The sequence below is a fragment of the Ursus americanus genome, chromosome X (assembly GCF_024610735.1).
Source record: "Ursus americanus isolate L20-20 chromosome X, mUrsAme1.1.p, whole genome shotgun sequence".
Taxonomy (NCBI): domain Eukaryota; kingdom Metazoa; phylum Chordata; class Mammalia; order Carnivora; family Ursidae; genus Ursus; species Ursus americanus.
In genome coordinates, this window is record NC_142164.1 from 120,743,322 (window position 1) to 120,763,501 (window position 20,180).

Here is a 20,180-nt window from a genome sequence, read left to right on the forward strand (position 1 = left end):
TGGAGCATCTTCCCCCTTTTTCAGTACACGGTTCCGTGGTATTAGATGCATTTGTAACGCCGTGCAACCATCCCCCCATCCATCTGCAGAACTTCGCGTCCTCCCCAAACGAAGCTCTGTCCTCGTGAGACACTTACTCCCCATCCCCCTGCCCCAGCCCCTGGCCCCGCCATCGACTTTCTGTCTCTGCATTTCCCTGCTCTGGGGACCCCATACACGTGACTTCATACAGTATTTGTCTTTCTGCGTCTGGCTGATGTCACCGAGCGTCATGTCCTCAAGGTTCATCCACGTCGTAGCAGGTGTCAAGAGCGTCCTGCCTTTTAAAGGCTGAATCCTGTTCCATGGTGTGAATGGATCCCATTTTCTTTATCCATTCATCCATTGGTGGGCACTTGGGTTGACACCTGCCTTTTGGCCCTTGTGAGTCATGCTGGTCTGAACATGGGTGTGCAAGTATCTCTTCAGTACCCTGCCTTTGTGTCCTTTGGGTATATACCGGGACGCGTAATGACTGGATCATATGGTGATTCTAGGTTTCACTTCTCAAGCACCCGCCATATTGTTTTCCACAGCAGCTGCACCAGCTTGTATCCCCACCAGCCGTGCATGCAGGATCTCTGTTCTGCACGGCCTCACTGACATTCCTGTATTTTTCACAGCCATCCATCCCGATGGGTGTGAAGTGGTCTGCACTTCTGACTGTTTCCTTCCTGCGAACCAGGGAGTAAAGCCACAAGGAGGACCTGAACTTCATACTCATGGAAGCCCCATAGCTTCCTCTTTCTGAGCCACTGCTGCCTGCCTTAGAGACATGCTCTCATCTGTCAGAGTCTTAGCAGGTGAGGGGTGTGGTCAGCCATCCAAAGAGGCAGACGTGGAAATCAGTAGGGCCATCTCCAAAGTTGTCATTTCAGATGTCTGCTGTTCCCTGCCATCAATCAGTTTCCGTTCTATCCATACAGAACGTGCGGGGCCACGCCTGCAGGTGCTTTAGAAGGAAGGTCAGGTGTGTGCGTGGTCAGCGTGGTGGGGAACACGTGCCTTTCCCAGGGCTGCCATAACAGCACCCCGCCCAAGGGGCTTCGGACAGCGGTATTCTCCCGCGGTTCTGGAAGTTGGAGCTCGGGAATGAAGACGTTCTCAGGGCTGTGGTCCCACAGTGGCTCCTCAAAGAAGGATCTGTAAGGAGCCTCTGTCCTGGCTTCAGGTCACCTCACGCGGTTCCTGGAGGGTAGACGCCATCCCTGTGTCCCCAGTGGTCTTCCCTCTGTGTGTGTTCCTGTCCTCATCTCTTCCCCCCCACCACCTTTAATGAGTTTGATGACAGATAAAAATTGTACGTATTTACATTGTATAATATGGTTTTTAAAAAGGCTTATAGTGTGATTTAATACAGATTGTGACGTGATTACCACACTCAAGTTAATGGACACATCCAGTCATCTCAACTGGTTACCTTTTTTGGTGGGGATGGTGAGGACACATAAAATCTGCCGTCTGGGTAAATTTCAAATGTAAAATACGGTCTCACTAACTGCTCCCCGTGCTGTACATGACATGTCAGGACTTACTCATCTGATACTTGGAAGTCTTCTACCTTTTCTAAAACAAGTATTTTTTACAGGTGAGTTCTGGGTCGCCTCCATGCCAAGGCACGTGAACCAGGAGAAAATGAAGAAAATTCGGTCTTGAATTTTCCATAGAGCGTAAAATTTAGAAATCTCAACAGAAACGTGACATATCTGTGAATTTTAATGGAACGTGGTGCCTCTTTTTAAGTATAAGGAGAATTCTCTTCTAAGGACAAGAGGAAAGGAAGTCCATATACCTGTTGTGAAACAGACAGATCAGAGGCAGCACAGGGAAGGGGTGACCAGAGTAAAACCCAACACACCTGACCACCAGAAGCTCCATCCTCTAGTCTGGGTGAAGTTTGGAGGGGGGCTCGGCATCCCTTATTACTTCTAGCCTGCTGTTCTCTGGGTGAGGGTAGAAGCTAAATTTTTGGCAAGTCTCCCCTCTTCTGCAGAGACGGTCCTTTCCAAAAGCCACCTGCTCCATGTAAACCCTTAATATCCTGATGTTGCTTAACCTAAGGATTTCTAGAAGCCACTGGGGAGATTAGAGTGACCACAAGCCCACAGAAACGTTGAAAACATGTCATACCTTTTGGGAGCAGGTGCAAAGGACAATTAGCAGCAGCTTTGCATTGCCTCTGGAGGACAGAACTGGCTCCTTGATGGAGCAGACACGTAGGTTCTTGAGGGGTTAGGGAGTGAATTCTTGAGTTTTTTCCACGCCGTTTTATAGGAAAACAGGTACTGTGGCGTTCTTGTGTTTCAGTAACCGTGGTAAGCAGCAGCCACGGTGCACGGCTGTGATACCGAGGGCTTTTCTTCATTTCTGTTTGGGTTAATGAGCGTTTATAAGGGAACGAGTCCTTTGAGACAATGTCGGCGTTTCTGCCCAGCACGGTGGGTCCACGGGGTGGGGATGGGGCTTCGGCATGATCACTGGCGTCATTGTCACTTTCAGTCCTTCTGAGACGCATGCATTCACCCAGCACCGCTAACTTCTGTGCATGTCCTTCTCTGTCCCCAGGACGTGGACCCTTTGTGGAACACCTGAGTACCTGGCCCCTGAAGTCATCCAGAGCAAAGGCCACGGGAGAGCCGTGGACTGGTGGGCACTCGGCATCCTGATATTTGAAATGCACTCGGGGTGAGTAGGGCTTCTGTGGAGAATCAATGCGTACTCTCTGGTACTTCCCCTCCCCTGCTTCTAGAACCTAGGTGCTTTTCGATGGCAAATACTCATGGTGTCCCCCCATGCCGGTTTCCCTGTGCCAACATGGCAGTGGGGACCCACAGTTAAGTGTGCTTTCATAAGAGCAAAAATACACAGGAAGCACTGGTATTTGGGACCTTTCTCCTGCCTAAATGTGCCTGTCTTCCACGCCTGCCTAAATGTGCCTATATATATAATAATATAATATTAAATCTTCTGTTCTCTTTTGGAACAATGCAGAAAGCTAAGTAATGATCATATGCGTTGGGTAAAAATAAATAAATTGCATACAGTTTAGGACGTTATGAATGAGTCCTATGCTAGGAAGGAGAGCGTGTGCCCATACTTGCTTTCCAGGTTCCACTTCCCCCACATCCAGATACCAGAGGTGTTGAACAGGTATCAAGGTATCCCCGTGATTATTACATAAATACTCTAGTCTGGCTGAGGCATGAGACAGGTGTGCTGTTCTCTACCAGAAACATAAAGCCAGCAGCCCCCACTTAGAAATCATGGACGTGGGGATTCCTTCTGGTCCTACAGAGGAAAGGCTCTTCTCTGATGGTGCAGTGACGGGCAGCTGGTCTGTGAGGTGCCAGGACGCCGGCCATGTGGCTCTCGGACATGCGGCCCCTCTGCCTCCTTCCGCCCTCCCTGCTCTGTCCTTTGTCCTCTTCCTTAAGCTGGCTTATTTCCTGCGGGAGAGCTTGGAAGATGCTCGCGGTTTACTCCCAGCTGAACCCAAAGCCCGACCCCGTTCCACACCTGATTCCCTGCAGGGCAAGAGCAGAGCTTTTTGCCTGGAAACCTTCCCTTCCAGTTGGAAAGAATGATGGAAAGAGGCGTATTTCTGCATTGAGGTTGTGGCCAGAGTGGAGTCTTGTGAAAACCTGTATTTGTCTGTCTGTTATCTATCTATCAACTATCTACCCGTGTATCTATTATCTATGTGTCTGTCATCTTTTATCACTTATCTCTCTGTATCTGTCATATCTATCCATCCATCTGTCTGTCCATCCACTTATCCATCAATCCCTCTATCCATCCGTCACCTGTCTGTCTATTCTGTGTACCTGTCTGTCCATCCGTCTGTCCATCCATCCAGACATCCAGACATCCAGACATCCAGCCATCCATCTATGTATCTGTGTATCTATCTATCCTACCTGTCTATCCATCCATCCATCCCTATAGCTATGTCTATCTACTTATCCATCCATCCATCATCAATATATCCATCCATCCACCCACCCGTGTATCTACCATCTATCTATTCTACCTGTCTGTCCATCTATCCATCCATCATCTGTCCATCCATCCACCCACCCATCTATCATCCATCTGTTTTGTGTGTCCATCCACCCATCCCATCCACCTATCAGTCCATCTACCCATTCATCCATCCATCCACCCATTCATCCATCCATCCTTCTGTTTGCACGTCCATCCGTTCAGCCAGCCATCCATCAATCCGCCATCCATCCATCCATGCATTCATCTCTGTATCTATTTCTCTCTACCTATCCATCCATCCATCATCCATCCATCCATCCATCACCCATCTATCTATTCTGTCTACCTGTACATCCATCCATCCATCTGTCCACCCACCCACCCACCCATCTGTCATCCATCTGTCTATTCTGTCTACCTGTGTGTCCATCCATCCATCATGTATCTATCCATCCACCCACCCATCTGTCTATAATCCGTCTATCTATTGCATCCATCCATCCATCCATCCATCCATCCATCCATCCATCTATCCATCCATCCACCCATCATCTATCATCTATCTGATCTCTCGTATTTTCCGTTACTCTTCACCCAGATGTGTCTAGCAATTCACACAGAATCGAATTTCTTGACACCCCAGCTTGTGAAGTCCCACGCAGAGCAGAAAGGTAACAGGAATCATGCATAGGGCCCATCCGTCAAGAAGGTACAACAGTTGTGAATATTTATGTGCCCGTATTCATCAGATTCTCCTCCGATGCCCTGCAGCACGTTTCCCTTCCTTAATGTTACTGACCACTAGAGGTCAGCATTGTTTAACGATAAATGAACCCTGGCGGCCAGGGCTTAATAGAGGACATTCACGAGCTCTGTTTTTTCCCTATTCCTGCGGTACATTCTGGTAGGATATATTCTATATGTAGAATATAGTACTGTGAGATATTATTAGTAAATGTAAGTTTGGGAAATAATATTGATGGGATATAAGAAAATGAATTGGAATTAAATTCGAATAAAATCAAGTAAAATTAGAATATAATATTAAGGTGTATTAGAGTGACTATATTAGGATTATTATGTAAAAATAATTATTAGAATGATTAGAATATTATTAGGGTGTAATCCATTCAAATATTAGAATATACTATACTAGGATATTAGAAAGTAGAATATTTCTAATATTCTCATAGAATTCTAGCAACAGTGTATTTCTAATATAATACACTAGAGGATTAGCAGTAGACTATAAAATAAGTAAAATCTAATATATTATGAGGCTGTTTTAGAATAATGGATGATGAATCGTTAGAACCCACTCCCAACCGCGATACTATGAGCTGACCTTTGCATTTCATACGAGGCAGGGACCTGTGTGTTCACTGTAATGTGTTTTCATGTACACATTTCCAGCTGGGGGGGCTCAAGGCTTTCTGGAGGGATTTCTGGAGAGACACAAGTCCGTGCTCATGCCACAAGCCTCGCCGATCCCTCCTGGGCATTCCTTGGCTCCCTGTAGTTCCTGCCAGACTCAGCCTTCTCCTGGACCACTTCTGAATTTCCTCATTGCCCCCTCCAGCTGCTTCCTCTCCTGCCCACGTTTCCCTGGCAGCAGCTGGAGGTGTCCCCCCCTCCCCACAGCGACCAGGCCTCGGTTGCTGGAGGTGTAAGAAAAAAATGCATCCACATTGAGATCTGCAATCAGAAAAAAAAAAAAAAAAACCCTCCCAGAGCTCCGGAAAGAGACTTGTGGAACCCCAGGGTTCCGTGGGACCGTATTGAGAATCATGGCGGTCACATTTCAGACAGGGTGTCCCTGGGGCTCTTTCCTACTCTACACTCTGCCCTCCACATCCCCGCTCTTTGTCCTTGCCACTTTCTCCGAAGGACACAGGCTTTTCGTTTTCTACGCACGTCCCGGGGGAGGGGGTCCTCGAGGAAGACGTCAGAAACGGTGAACTGGTAGCACTTCCCCGTTCTGTTTTTCTCTCCAAAAACTCTCTCTTCTTCTCCTCGAACCCACGTCCAAAGTGCCCGCCTTCCAAGGCCAGGCCCTCCTGCGGTCGTCCAAGAGGGGGACGAGGAGCGTGACGTTACCGCCACTATCGCGCGTCTTTCTGGACAGCCCGTTCTCCTGGAAGGTGTGGGTGGGTAGAACGGATATGTGAAAAAGTCATCACGGGGAGATGATGGAAAAAGCGGCAGAGCTGGCGCGGAGTCGGGAGAGGAAACTCTTGACCTTCCTTCATGCCCACGAGCACGTCGTCCTTCGGAGCGCCGCTGGGACCGCGGAGATCTTCAGCTCACTTCCATAACGAGGCGCGCTGCTTGTCAAGGAGCTGGGACTCTTCCGTTGGGTTAGAGACAGAGATCTGCGGATTTCTCAGAGCACCTTCCACCTGCCCAGGGCAGGGCTCGTTCCCAGATCCCCGTTCTCTCTGCTTCTTCCTTTGGGCACGATCTGGTCCTGCTCGTTCATTATCATTTCTTTCCGCTCGTTACGCTGCTGCTGACATACCTTCCCCATGAAGCACTCGTGTAACGCCGGCTTCCTGAGAACACTTTGTGTGATAATTGTCCATAAATGTTCTTAGGTATGTATGACACATTTTCTCCTGGTGTTTAAACGTGCCGTTGGTGAACGTGCGCATTTCCCCCGATGAAATCATGCCGCCCGTTGTCCTCAGGCGGGGCCGCCACCCAAGAACGGAGTCCTAGTCCTCCAGCCACTGTCAGACACAGCATCTGGCCGACCAGAAACGGTTGACTTGGGAGCTGTTAACTTGAAGGCGTAGTCGGCTGGCGCGGACCGGATGAGTGTCTTTGCGTATAGACCTTTCCTCCCCAGCTTGGCCCCGGGCAGTTTCTCGGGACGTGGTAGCTCGTAACTCTAGAAGCCAACAGCGGCCAAAGTACTTGTAGTTACGAAGCCCAGATAACCAGCAGCTCCCCTTGCGGTGCCCTTCTCAGCACCAAGCCTCTGCTCACCCCAGAGTGTGTCAGTGAAGATCTGAAATGTCTCGTAAGGAAAAAAAGCTTTTTGGTGCCTTTATCACACATGGTGACGCTTTCCCATTTACTGAATGTCTTCCATTTTCCTTGTTCACTTAACCTCTTCTCCCTCAACTTTCCCATTAATTTCCTTTTTTTATACTTTATAGTCTGTTCTTTAGTTTTTCAGTTTTTCACTTCTCTATAACCAGGGGAGGGTCCTTCCTCCTCTTCCAGCTTCTGGGGCTCCAGGCGTCCCTGGGCTGGTGGCCGCGTCCCTCCCATCACTGCCTCTGTCCTCACGTGGCTTCTTCTCTGTGTCTGTGTCTCCTCTTCTGTTTCTTATCAGAACACCTGTTGTTGGATTAGGGCCACCCTGATCCAGGATGAGCTCATCTCAGATCCTTCCCTTAATCACATCTGCAAAGACTCTTTCTCCAAATAAACTCACACACACAGATTGTCAGGGTAAAAACATGGATATGTCTTTCTGGAGACCACCATTCCACTCAGTATATTCTGGTTTTTTTTTGTTTTTATTTAGTTTATTTTTTAAACATCAGAAATTGATTTGAAATCAACAGGAAATTTTTTTGCCTGTTAAGTTGCCATCTCCCATCAGGGTATCATTTGAAAACGCCATCTTTTTTTTTTTAACGTTCTTTTTATTTATTTAGAGAGAGGCCATGAGCAGGGTGGGGACGGGGAGCGTAGCGGGAGAGGCAGAGAGAGAATCTCAAGGCGACTCTGCACTGAGCCTGGAGCCCGACATAGGGCTCGATCTCCCAACCCTAACATCATGACCTGACCTGAACTAAGAGTCGGACACTTAACTGACTGAGCCACCCAGGTATCCCATGAAAACGCCATTTTATAAGATATTTCCAGTGCTTATTTCAGTGGATTAGAAGTTCTGCTTCTAAAGGATCCAGTTAGCGGTATCTTTTTGAGTTGAGGGTCTTTGCCTTCAGCACTCCGAGCAAATATCAAAAGTACAACTTGTGCCTTGGGGCATGTAGGTAGGTATCTGGCATATATTTATTATTTTATTTAATTTTTCTAGCTCTTTGCAGTTTTAAGTATGTTTCTAATGGAGCTTATTTCAGATTTTTTTTTTTTTTCCCTATCTCAAGGTATTAGAGAAGACGGTTGGTTTCTATGCTAGGACTGCAATCTTTATTTTTTTCATTTATTTATTTTTTAATAATAATTTTTTATTATGTTATGTTAGTCACCATACAGTACATCCCCGGTTTCCGATGTAAGGCTCGATGATTCATTAGTTGTGTATAACACCCAGCGCACCATGCAATACGTGCCCTCCTTACTACCCATCACTGGTCTATCCCATTCCCCCACCCCCCTCCCTCTGAGGCCCTCAGTTTGTTTCTCATAGTCCATAGTCTCTCATGGTTCATTCCCCCTCTGTTTACCCACCCCCTTCCTTCTTCCCTTCCTTCTCCTACCGATCATCCTAGTTCTTATGTTCCATAAATGAGTGAAATCATATGATAATTGTCTTTCTCTGCTTGACTTATTTCACTTAGCATTATCTCTTCCAGTGCTGTCCATGTTGCAGCAAATGTTGAGAACTCGTTCTTTCTGATAGCTGAGTAATATTCCATTGTATATATGGACCACAACTTCTTAATCCAGTCATCTGTTGAAGGGCATCTCAGCTCCTTCCACGATTTAGCTATTGTGGACAATGCTGCTATGAACATTGGGGTGCATATGGCCCTTCTCTTCACTATGTCTGTATCTTTGGGGTAAATACCCAGTAGTGCAATGGCTGGATCATAGGGTAGCTCAATTTTTTAACTTTTTAAGGGACCTCCACACTGTTTTCCAGAGTGGCTGTACCAACTTGCATTCCCACCAACAATGTAGGAGGGATCCCCTTTCTCCACATCCTCTCCAACATTTGTTGTTAGGACTATAGTCTTTAATTCTGATAACTGTGCCGTAGACAGTAATACATGAGTGAGTGAGCATGGCAGCGTTGTCAGTAAAACGTTATTTATAAAAACAGGCTTCCGGCTGTAATTTGCTAGGTCTTTGTGTTCTAAAGGTACAAGCTCTCATCCAGCTCCCTAAGTGTGACCCACGTGGATTCATCTACTCTGGAGCTTCAGATACTGGCTGCTTGTAGACGTATAGTCTACTTGAACCAAAAAAGAAAAAAGGAAAGAGAGAGGGAGGGAAGAAGGGAGGGAGGGAGAGAGGAAGGAAGGAATAGGACACAGTGTAATCCATCCTCTTCCATTAGCCCTGCTCACATTTATCGAGCACCTACTGTGTGCCGCATAGTCCTTGTGTATGAAGAATTCGAAGAACTTCACTCGTGGTCTGAAGGGGGTGACATTTTGAACGTCCAGAGGAAATGGTGCCCGCTACGAAGCAGGGATTTTTTCCGTGCTTGTTCTCCTCTAAAAATAGATGTGTATTTTTCTTACAGGTTTCCTCCGTTTTTTGATGACAACCCATTTGGCATTTATCAAAAAATCCTTGCAGGCAAGATAGATTTCCCCAGACATTTGGATTTCAGTGTAAAGTAAGTAAACCGTCTCCCTCCTCGTCGGGGGTGTTTATTTTTAAAATCACGAGACGAGGAATCCCAGGGCAGGCACCTGCCGAGCAGGACGGCACACTGGGTACTTAACGCGCTCTGCTTCGCGTCTCCCACACAGTCGACGTTTCCACAGGACGGGAAAAGGTGGTCGTGATTCTACTGTAATGATACTTAACTTTTACATGACTCTTGGCCAGATTTTACGCGTTTTGAGAGAAATGACCTTTGGAATTAGCCAGTAAAGGCGTTTGTTAATCCCACTGAGTAAGAGAGCCATTTAAGTATTTGATGAAAACGGTCCCTCCCAACCCCCCACCCCCTCTAGCTGGTTTTGCGGTTGGCAGGAGTGCTGATGGCTTTAGCAGGCTGGCTTTTTCCTCCTGCTTAAATTATTTTCATTCTTAAATTCCTTTTTCATGCTAAAATTGAGACTGATGAGCACCTGCTATGAGAACTTTCCACGGCTTCCATGTTCGTAACTTTGGGTGTGCAGTTCATTAAATGTGTGGTGACAGCACGGAGAAAACTTACGTTTTTAAAAATCTCAGAGTGGTTGTGGCGTTCCAGTTACCTTCGTCCATCTGGTCACCTCGTAGACATTTTTGTACCATGATTTCTAGTTCTTTCCCTGCATTTTCCAGGTGAGGTGCTGAGTGCACCACGTCCTGCTGATGACAAGGTGGTTCATTGCATTTAGCCGAGAACTAGACTTTTCTCCCTCTTTGCTATTTTTTAAAGTAGCCTATGGGCAGCGAGTTCAGAGAAAACTGATTTCATGACACTGGGTCAGCTGCTGGGACCACTGGCTGCATCCAGTTGCTTTTCTAACTGGTGAAGGTCGTCTCACTCCCCCCAGAGGCTCTCCGTCCAGGTAGAAGACAGTGTTTCCATTGGCTGGTTGAGCCAGAGGTGGTGATAGGTTTGACACACCAAGCAAGTTTTAGAAGACTAAGCCAGAAAACGAGGTTCCATTTAAAAATAATCATCCAGAACGGGGAGCACTCTGTCCCGTGAATGGTAAGATAGTAAGGTGCAAAGGGAGATCGAGCAGTCAAAAGCTCATTTTCTCTAGAAAGAAAAGAAAACTATTATATAGACCTTCTCCCCAGGGTCCAGATCCCATTAGAGTTGAGTGACGTTATGTCACATGGATGTTTTAAAAATTTACTTGTGTATATGCCAACAGTTTACCAGTGGTTTGCTTGGATTAAACTGGGCTCACACCCACTGGTAGATCGGCCAGTTGGCGGTCACCTTAGACCATTGGGATTCTGGGTAAATCGAGGGGGTGGGAACATCTGCCTCGCTCTGGTTGCACACGGGTGGAATCCAGTCCAAGGAGGTATACAGGTGTGGCTTAGCTGTTGCTGTTGGTTCACGTGCTCCAGGTAAAATGAGGTGGACTGTCTCTCGCTTTCTAAAAATCAGCCCCTTGCGGAGACCCCCTGAAGGTCTTAGTCTAGGCAGAACCTCAGGGGATGTATTCACCTTCCTCTTGCAAGGAATGACTTAAGCTCTTCCTAGAGAAGTTTCCCCAGAGAAGGGACGATGCGTTAAATCATAGGTCATTTCTTCCATCATTGATGGCAAGGGCTCAAGTCGGTCGTACGAAAATACTGAGTAAGTTTACACTGTTCCATGGAAAAGAAGGGAATACAACAAACCTAAATTCAATCTCCGTCTGGTGTCTTGCTACCCCTGCTTCTTTTCCTCCTAGTTTGTTCTGAAGAGAGAACCAGCAGTGACTCTGCTGCTGTCCTTTGGTCTAGAACACTCCTCGTCTTAGCAGCCCCAGGCTCTTCTTCTCTCTTGCCCTGGGACCCCCATGTCCCCAGCAGGGGGGCTCAGCCAGAGCAGGAACCTGGGCTCCTTGGATGTCGTTGCTGATTGCAAACGGTGGTTGAGAAGAACTTCACTTCTCCACGGTATTGCCTGGATCTTCCTGAGTTGGCTGAGAAGCAGGACCCTAAGCAGTCTTGCGTATCCAGATCCCTGCCGTTGGGTTCCATGATGGTCGGATTTTGACTCTCACGTTCTCAGGGTCTTCTGTTGTTGGTTCACACAACCTCGGCGTTGGACCGTGTCACCTTCCTGCCTGGGCGTGGGTCTCTTCGGATTGACGCTGAGATTCCTTATGGGATCTTACACAGCCGAAAGGACGTCAGAGCTTTGGGGCTTCTCACCAACTTGGTAGAGCAAATACCAGGGTTTCTTCCTGTCCCAGAGGGGTCAGCGAGAAGCCAGGCAGGATAGTAAGTAAGATCTAGAATTTCAGGCGCCGTGAATCAAGGGATTGCTGGTGGCCACAGGACCCGTGCCCAGATTGTAGGCCCTTCCAGAGTTCAGACAGTCCTAGAGTTCTACACAGCTTTGCCATATCAGATGGCCCCTTTGTAAGGGTTTCATTTTACATTTTAAATAAAACATCGTTATTAGAATCCCAGTATAGACAGCTTTAAGTATATGCACTAACGGGGATGACGGGTGTAAATGGTAGGGAAAGAGAAGGAAAAAACCCATAGTTATTTGGGATTGTTTGAAGAGCATGGCATTCGGTGATTCACAGTCTAGACATACGGCGCCCGGGGATCTTGGGACCCTGGACCTTCACGTGTATCACCGCGGGCCTTGGGATCTCAGCCTTTGCAGCCGGGCACAGAGTGCACGCTGTGGCATGAGTCCACGGGGGTGCTCCTCACCCTGGGGGATAAGGTACACCTGAGTCTTCTGAAGTTGTGTTATGGGTCTTTTGAAACTGAGCCGTGGGTCTTTTCCTTGGTCTGGGGGATTTCAATTTATATTCGAAGTCTAGCTATGACTGCACATAATGTATTCTGTATAGTATGTAAGACACACACGATTTTTACTTCCTCACCTTTTCTTCTGAACGTCTTGGACAGTCCCCTTAACCGTCAGATCCTGATAGACCTGGCATAATCCTAACGGGCCTGTATTCTGACATGGGCTGCTGTCCAGGAGGAAGAAGCAGGTACAGCAGCAGAGTTGAAGGGAGTCACAGAAATTTGGATGTGATGGGAGACCAAGCAGCGTGCAACCAGAACCCCGTAAATACGTAGACCCTTAGCGCACAGCGTGACCATCCATGTTTGGTAAAAGCGGACGTCTTCTCTTTGACAAGGACAGCCTCACGGGTATAATTTAAGTGAAATGTCGCCATCCTTGGGGCAGGCGCAGAATTTTGTCACGTGTTCTGTTGGAAGGCTCGTTTTCTGCGCAATGAGTTAATGAACCTTTTCCCTTCTGCTCTGTCCCTGTGTGTAGCCAACCCAGCTTTGCATAAATTACGTACAAACCAGTATCAGTGAAGAAACAACTGCGGGAAAATGTTGAGGCAAAGGGAAATCGATCTGGTCTCCCCGTGCGTAGCGTGGTGGGCAGATTTTACTGCTGTTGACATGCCGTCTTTGCTTGGGTCCGTATCAAGATGCATCTTTTTTTTTTTTTGTCTCCTTCCCGCAAATAGAGACCTCATTAGGAAATTGCTTGTTGTTGACAGAACCAGACGCCTTGGAAACATGAAGGTCAGTGTTTGTCTCCGTACGTATCATCCCTTAGACCCTCTTGTCGCTCGACACCGTACGTTTCTGTTTCTAGAAATAAAAGGCATGGCAGTTTTGTGTAATCGTTGATCCAGTTTCAAATCTGGGTACCTGGGCATGCAAAATCCACCTGCGTCTATACCCCATCCTCTCTTCTCTCCCCCACGAGTCGACGACTCACCCATCGTCTCGAACATGTCGGTATTTTGCTTATTTATTTCGACTTTTCCGATAACGCGATTGACCTATAAATCACATACTGCACACGCCTCCCCATTGAAAGCGTGCAGTCCAGCAGCTTTTAATGTGTTTGCAGGATTGTGCAACCATCCCCACGGTCAGTGTTAATGTTCCCTTCATCTCAGAAAGAAACCGCATACCCTTACGCTGTCGTTACCCAAGCCCCCCCGTCCCTCCTGCCCTGGGCAACCACTAATCTCCTTTCTGTCTCTGTGGAATCCCCTGTTCGGGGCCTTCATGTCCACGAATCACACCACAAGTGATGTTTTGTGTCTGGCTCCCCCCCACTGAGCATCGCGGTTTCAGGGTCCGTCCACATGCTGGCAGGTGTGAGTGCTTTGCTCCTTTTTATGGCCGAGTCACACTCCATTCGTGGATGGACCCCACTGTGCTTACTCATCCACCCGTGGATGGACATTTGCGTGGTTTCCGCCTTGTGGCTCTTGTGAGGAGCGCCATGAACGTGGGTGAGCACATTTGTGTGTGAACTAAGCATTTCAGAATGTGTAGATCATGTATGGTTTTCACAAGCTTTTTATGTGGTGGGGAATATATTGAGATTGTGGCATAAATGGTATGATATCTTACGTGCATGTTTTGGTTCTCTTGTGGCACCACTGAATCTAAGTGAGTCTGGGAAAGTCTTCTTAGCTATTTCTAGCTGTGGACGTCCAGGGAGGAACTTAAACATGGGCCAGTGCGTTGGTCTTGTCTGCTGTGGTCTTGGGAGACACAGTAGACCGTGGGTGAGGCTTGATTCCCACCAAGCTCTCAGGACCCTCTGTTGATGTGGGTGTATTTGTGTCCTGTGGGTGCTGTAACAAAAGACCAGAGTCTGAGATCCAGGCGGGGCAGGGGTGCTGAGATCCAGGTGGGGCAGGACCACTGAGATCCAGGCAGGGCTCCTGAGATCCAGGCAGGGCGGGGCTGCTGAGATCCAGGCGGTGCAGGGGTGCTGAGATCCAGGCGGGGCAGGACCACTGAGATCCAGGTGGGGCTAGCCCACTGAGATCCAGGCGGGCAGGGCTCCTGGGATCCAGGTGGGCAGGAGTCCTGTGATCCAGGCGGGGCAGGGCCGTGCTCCCTCCGAAAGCTCCAGGGGAGGGTCCTTCCTCCTTTTCCAGCTTCTGGGGCTCCAGGCATCCCTGGGCTTATGGCTGCATCCCTTCCATCGCTGCCTCTGTCTTCACGTGGCTTCTCCTCTGTGTCCGTGTCTCCTGTTCTGTCTCTTACAAGGACGCTTGTCCTTGGATTTAGGGCCACCCTGATCCAGGTTGAGCTCATCTCAGATCCTTCCCTTCATCACATCTGCAAAGACTCTATTTCCAAATAAGTTCTTCTTTACAGGTTCCAGGTGACATTTCACAAACTTAATGTTACATTCAGATCCATTGGCTTCTTCCTATGTCACAGAATTCATGTGTTTCTGTCTTAACAACTCCCAACATTTAATCGATTAAAAAAGTTGCTCCAAGCGCCATAAAAAGGAAGAAGAAGGGTCGGGTGGAAGGCTGAACACCTGGGAGGGATTTTCAAAGACCACGATGCCATTAGTTGGCTATTGGTGTCACCCTTGTGAATGAAACAGACCCTAACAAACCATTACTATTACACGAACACACTGGTACTATAATTGAAAGGTGCTGCTGGGTAGCTGTTCGGATCTCTGAATTTGGGCGTCATGGTTTGAGTCCTAGTCATGTGACTTACCGGCTTTGCAGAACTGAGCCAGTTACATCATTTAGTGAACCTCGGTCTTCAGGTCTGTGTGATGAGGATGCTAAATACCAGAGAAAACTGTCAAGACCAAAACAGGCGGCAGACTCAGAAATGACCATGTGTCTGTCTCGTTTTATCTCAGGAGCCTGAGCCATAGTCATACTTTCATAAAAGTGTGGCCCAGGGTAGTAATGACAGGGTTGGTTTCTACTATAAATGATGGTGAACAGAACACAAACACCTTCCTTTTTACATTGCCCCTCCTAGCTCACGGTCCAGGCACAATTACTCAAAAACGTATCACACTTTTTAAATTTAATTTTATTTTTTTATTCTGTACTAAGTAAAGTAGAGATTCTCTGGAATGCTTTGTTCCCTGTCCTGGCGAAATTCTGTCTGCTGATGATTCCTGTTTCTTTTGAAGAACGGAGCGGATGACGTGAAGCGGCACCGGTGGTTCCGAACTGTGGATTGGGAGGCGGTCCCACAAAGGAAGCTGAAGGTACAACATACGTACGTGGGTGACTGTCAGCTCGGCGCCCTTTACCTGTCTTCAGCAAGGGGCAGTGTCTGACTCTGATACATAATTAATTTGTATAATGCAGCTGATCATCTCAAATCGCTAATTAGCCAAGATCCCTTTTCAGTGGAGATCTTGGCTGCCACAGACACACCTAGAGGTAACGGGTTAAGATCCCACGTTTTACAGTCGGGTTTTTTGAGACCCGGCTCTGTCCCTCACTGGAACTATGACTAGGATGAGTCCCGTCCCACCAGTTTCTAATTGGGAATGGTAAATGGTATAACACAGATCAGGCGTTTGTCCAACACTTACAGATATTGTGCAGTGATGGTGGTAGATCAGATGGAGAATATTTTCTAGGTCACCTTTCTTTGAACTGAAAAAAAAAATATGGATAGATAGATAGATAGGTGTATGTTTATTTGAAAGACAGAAAGAGAGCATGCACATGTGGGCATGGGGGGAAAATCTCAAGCCAGCTCCCCACTGAGCGTGGGGCCGCTGAGGGACTTGATTTCGCGACCCTGACATCATGACCTGAGCCTAAATCAACAGTTGGACTCCTGACCGACTAAGCCATCCAGGCGACCCAGAATTCAAATGCATTTTTAACAGGAGACTTCAGTACTGATGTTCTCAACCTTGTACTTTTTTCCTTTTTTAAAGATTTTATTTATTTGTTTATTTGAGAGAGGGAGAGAACACAAACAGGGTGAGCAGTGGAGAGAGAGAGAGAGGAAGCAGACTTCCCGCTCAGCAGGGAGCCCAACGTGGGGCTTGATCCCAGGACCCTGGGATCATGACCTGAGCTGAAGGCAGACGCTTAACCAACTGAACTACCCAGGCGCCCCTCAACCTTGCACTTTTTAGAGCCAATGGAAAGACTTTAAAAATGCTCATGCCCGGCCCCCAGCCCAGAACCTAGGGTTCAGCCCAGACCACCAATGTCTCAATGAGCTGCTTTCAAGGGTTTCATTGTATTAAATGACTTATTTTTAAATTGAAATAATAATATGTTTTCATTGTTCAGAAACCAAATCGATATTAGAAGGTATGCATTACCGAGTGTAAGTTATTCTCTTCCTCTGTTTCCTCCCAAAGCCCCTTGTTTATTTTTATAAATAAAGTTTTATTAGCACACGGCCACCTGTATTCATTTGCATGTTGTCTGTGGCTGCTTCCCCCCCTGCTGTGGCCGAGCTGAGTAGTCAGCACAGAAATTCTACAGCCTGCAAAACCAAAAATATTTGCTGACTGGTCCTCTACGGGAACCTTTGGCTGAGTTCCTCTTCAGTGCCAGTGACCTCATTTCGTTGATGCGGGATTGAGGCTTGGCATCGATGATGCCAACACTGGAGCCTGTCGTGCTTCACCTCTTTCTGGAATTTTCCAAACTCTGGCCACTGGACCAGCTGCTTCAGATCCCTCAGACCTGAGCAGGCCTGGGGATCTGCATTAACAAGGAATCTGGGTGGTTCTCCAGTCTAGAATTTAGAAGCAAGGGCTGGCTACCACCCTTCCTCCGTTCATTCCTCCTACGTCACCATTGACAGATAACCTTTTTCGAAATATCTCCGATTTGAAACTTTCCACCTCAGTAAACAAAGAAAGGACAACTTTGTTTTTTTGTGCTTCTTTTCCCCCAAATCACCCCTATGGTTATGTAAAGTCGCACACATAAGGGATGCACGTCCCATCCAGGTGCGCACCGTTCCCTTCTGACTGTGCTTTGTGTCTTGCCCCTGCCCTGCAGCCCCCCATCGTGCCGAAGCTGTGCGGCGAGGGCGATACCTCCAACTTCGAAGCCTACCCGGAGAGTGACTGGAACACGGCCCCTGCAGTGTCGCCAAAGGATTTGGAAGTCTTCAAGAATTTCTGAGGACGGGAATCTTCATCTGGAAGGTAAACCGTTCGTTTTAGTAATGACGCGTGAGTGAGGGTGACGCGTCCCCACGTCAAGGGCATGTTGCCTTGGCGGAGTGGGGCTTCCCTCATCCACTGGGGCTCAGCAGTGGGGCAGGGCTGGATGGAGTCCTTCGTAGCGTCCACTTCATCAGCACCCCACGGTGTGTTACTCAAGACATGCAGTGTGGCCCAGAGACAGCATTGCGCCCAACGCCCCACTCCCCAGACACACCTGCTGCGGCACAGTCTATGTCTGAGACCTCTGTGAGGGACGTGTGTGTCTGCGCATTCCAGGGGCACAGCCCCTTTGCTAAAAATCCCTGAGTTCCTGTGTTCTGGAAGCCCTGAGTTCCACACCAGCTTCCTTGTAGATACCTACCAAATATTTTCAGAAGGGTTTTTTTAGGTTCCCTTGTCACTAGAGACTGATGCCAGCAGTGAACACCTCCTGTGGAATTTGCTAAGCTCCACTGGATGTTTGAAAGAAGGGATTTTTGAGTTTCTCATTTCTTTGAACCGTTGAAAGTCTACGACTCTGTGTCTGTGGAATCTATGACTTGATGACTTTGAAGGATTTTTGAATGTGGGTAGTAAGACCTTTCGGTTACTCCACCACTTAAATCAGGGTCTCCTCCTCACGACACGCAGGCAAGAAAAATCGCGGGAAGGAAGAGAAGCAAGATATTGCCAATGATATGTCTACTCCTTGACTTTTCTTGGTTTTTGCCTCTGTTTATCCCCCCAACAGCACTTCTGAGGAATAGGAGGAATAATTGGTCAGTACCATGTGCCCATTGACGCCATGGTAGAGCCCTCGCAGGGAGGGAGGCGTGGTGCACTGGAAACCTGTTCTCGGCTGCTGTTGCCACGCGGAAACCTGCCTAAAAGTTAAAAATTTGTGGAAGCAAAAATTCAATAAGAGAAACAGGTGGCCGTGTGGATGTGAAAGGAAGACGTCTGCTTGATGGGTTTTAGTCTTTTCAACACATAACGATCGTTCTCCTGAGGTTTTCTTAAAATACTCTCTTTAGCTGCAGCTTTTCCAGCTTCTGCAAACCTAGTGAAGGCCAGTTAACGAGTTTTAAAAACAGAAGGTGTTTCTAAATTCGGGTTTTATTTTCTGTTCTCCTCGTTTGCTTCAGGTTTGAATGATTTGCCTATAATATTTTATACGTTATTTTTATCCAGTTATCTTTAAATGATGGAAGACGTGGTTTGGGGGCGCCTGGGTGGCACAGCGGTTAAACGTCTGCCTTCTGCTCAGGGTGTGATCCCGGCGTGATGGGATCGAGCCCCACGTCAGGCTCTTCCGCTATGAGCCTGCTTCTTCCTCTCCTACTCCCCCTGCTGTGTTCCCTCTCTCGCTGGCTGTCTCTATCTCTGTCGAATAAATAAATAAAATCTTTAAAAAAATATAAAAAAAAAAAAGAAATGGAAGACGTGGTTTGGTTTCTGGTGAAGGACACTTTGTTGATAAGCCAGAGGACTGGGACCTTTTTGTAACAGAGATACTATTAAATTTACTTAAGGAAGCACAAAGCTGCCGTCCGATGGGGTCTGTCGTGTACCCAGTGGATAGTTTTCTATTCGTGGTTGGGAATTGTACCCCCCAGGTGCCCCAGCTATGTTTTTAGCACATTCCGTAGATAGGAATAACTTTCTCAAGGCAGTGCGTATCCTTGGGAACGTACGCGTCGATGGCATTTTTTTTGCACCTGGAATCATTCACTGTTGATGACCTTCTCAACGAACCTTGGGAAATAAGAAATCATTTCATGATCACATTGCTGCTCATTCCAAGACACTGAATTCTGGTCTCGTGCTCGAGCAGCTGGACTGTTAACATTTGAATCGGTCTCCACGATTTTGCACACAACATGGGACAGAGATCTGGCGTTTTCAGCGCCGAGTGATAAGGTGTGACCATCCACGCGGGAAGGTTATTTCTTTGTGAAGCAAAAAAAAAATTTTTAATGCTTTATTTATTTGAGAGAGAGAGAGAGCAGGAACAAGAGGGATAGGCAGAGGGAGAAGCAGGCTCCCCACTGAGCAGGGCGCCTGGCATGGCGCTCCATCCCAGAACCCTGGGATCATGACCTGAGCTGAAGACAGACGCTTCACTGAGCCACCCAGGCACCCTCGTGAAGTAAAATTGTCTCCCGTTGATGACACACAGGTGCACCTTAATTCCTGCCCTCCAGAGCCGATTAATAGCTGTATGACTAACCCGCTCGTCTTTGGAAAGTGAATTTTCCCATCTTTTCAGCCCATGGAGCAGACTGTCAGGACGGCTGGCAGGGACAGACCTCACACTTTGGTTTTTGTTTGACTTCAACATTTGAGTTGAAATGTTTTCCATCTAGCTGGAAGGTTCTATGGTGAAGCACATCGAGACAGGACTTGGTTTTGCTTGTGAAATCAGTCTCCTCTCTCAGCATAGTTGAACATGGGATAATGTTATGCGTGATGCCATCATATCCCATTTGAGACCCACCATTAAAATACTGCTTAAATGTTTTTTTAAAGATTTGTATACTTATTTTTAGAGAGAGAGAGAGCACGAGTGGGAAGGGCAGAGGGAGAAGGAGAATCTCAAGCAGACCCCACACTGAGCGCAGAGCCTGATGCGGGGCTTGATCTCACGATT

The 20,180-nt window shown here is 47.5% G+C and overlaps 1 protein-coding gene across 1 annotated transcript in view; it reads left to right on the forward strand.

The window, feature by feature from the left end:
* The window catches only part of PRKX (protein kinase cAMP-dependent X-linked catalytic subunit), an 83,542-nt gene that overhangs the window by 58,476 nt on the left and 4,886 nt on the right, over positions 1-20,180 (forward strand). The window contains exons 4-8 of the mRNA XM_045813668.2: positions 2,605-2,724; positions 9,473-9,568; positions 13,071-13,128; positions 15,530-15,607; positions 17,382-17,530. Of these exons, the coding sequence (XP_045669624.2) occupies positions 2,605-2,724; positions 9,473-9,568; positions 13,071-13,128; positions 15,530-15,607; positions 17,382-17,507 (478 nt within the window). The 3' untranslated portion in view covers positions 17,508-17,530. The remainder of the gene's footprint in view (positions 1-2,604; positions 2,725-9,472; positions 9,569-13,070; positions 13,129-15,529; positions 15,608-17,381; positions 17,531-20,180) is intronic.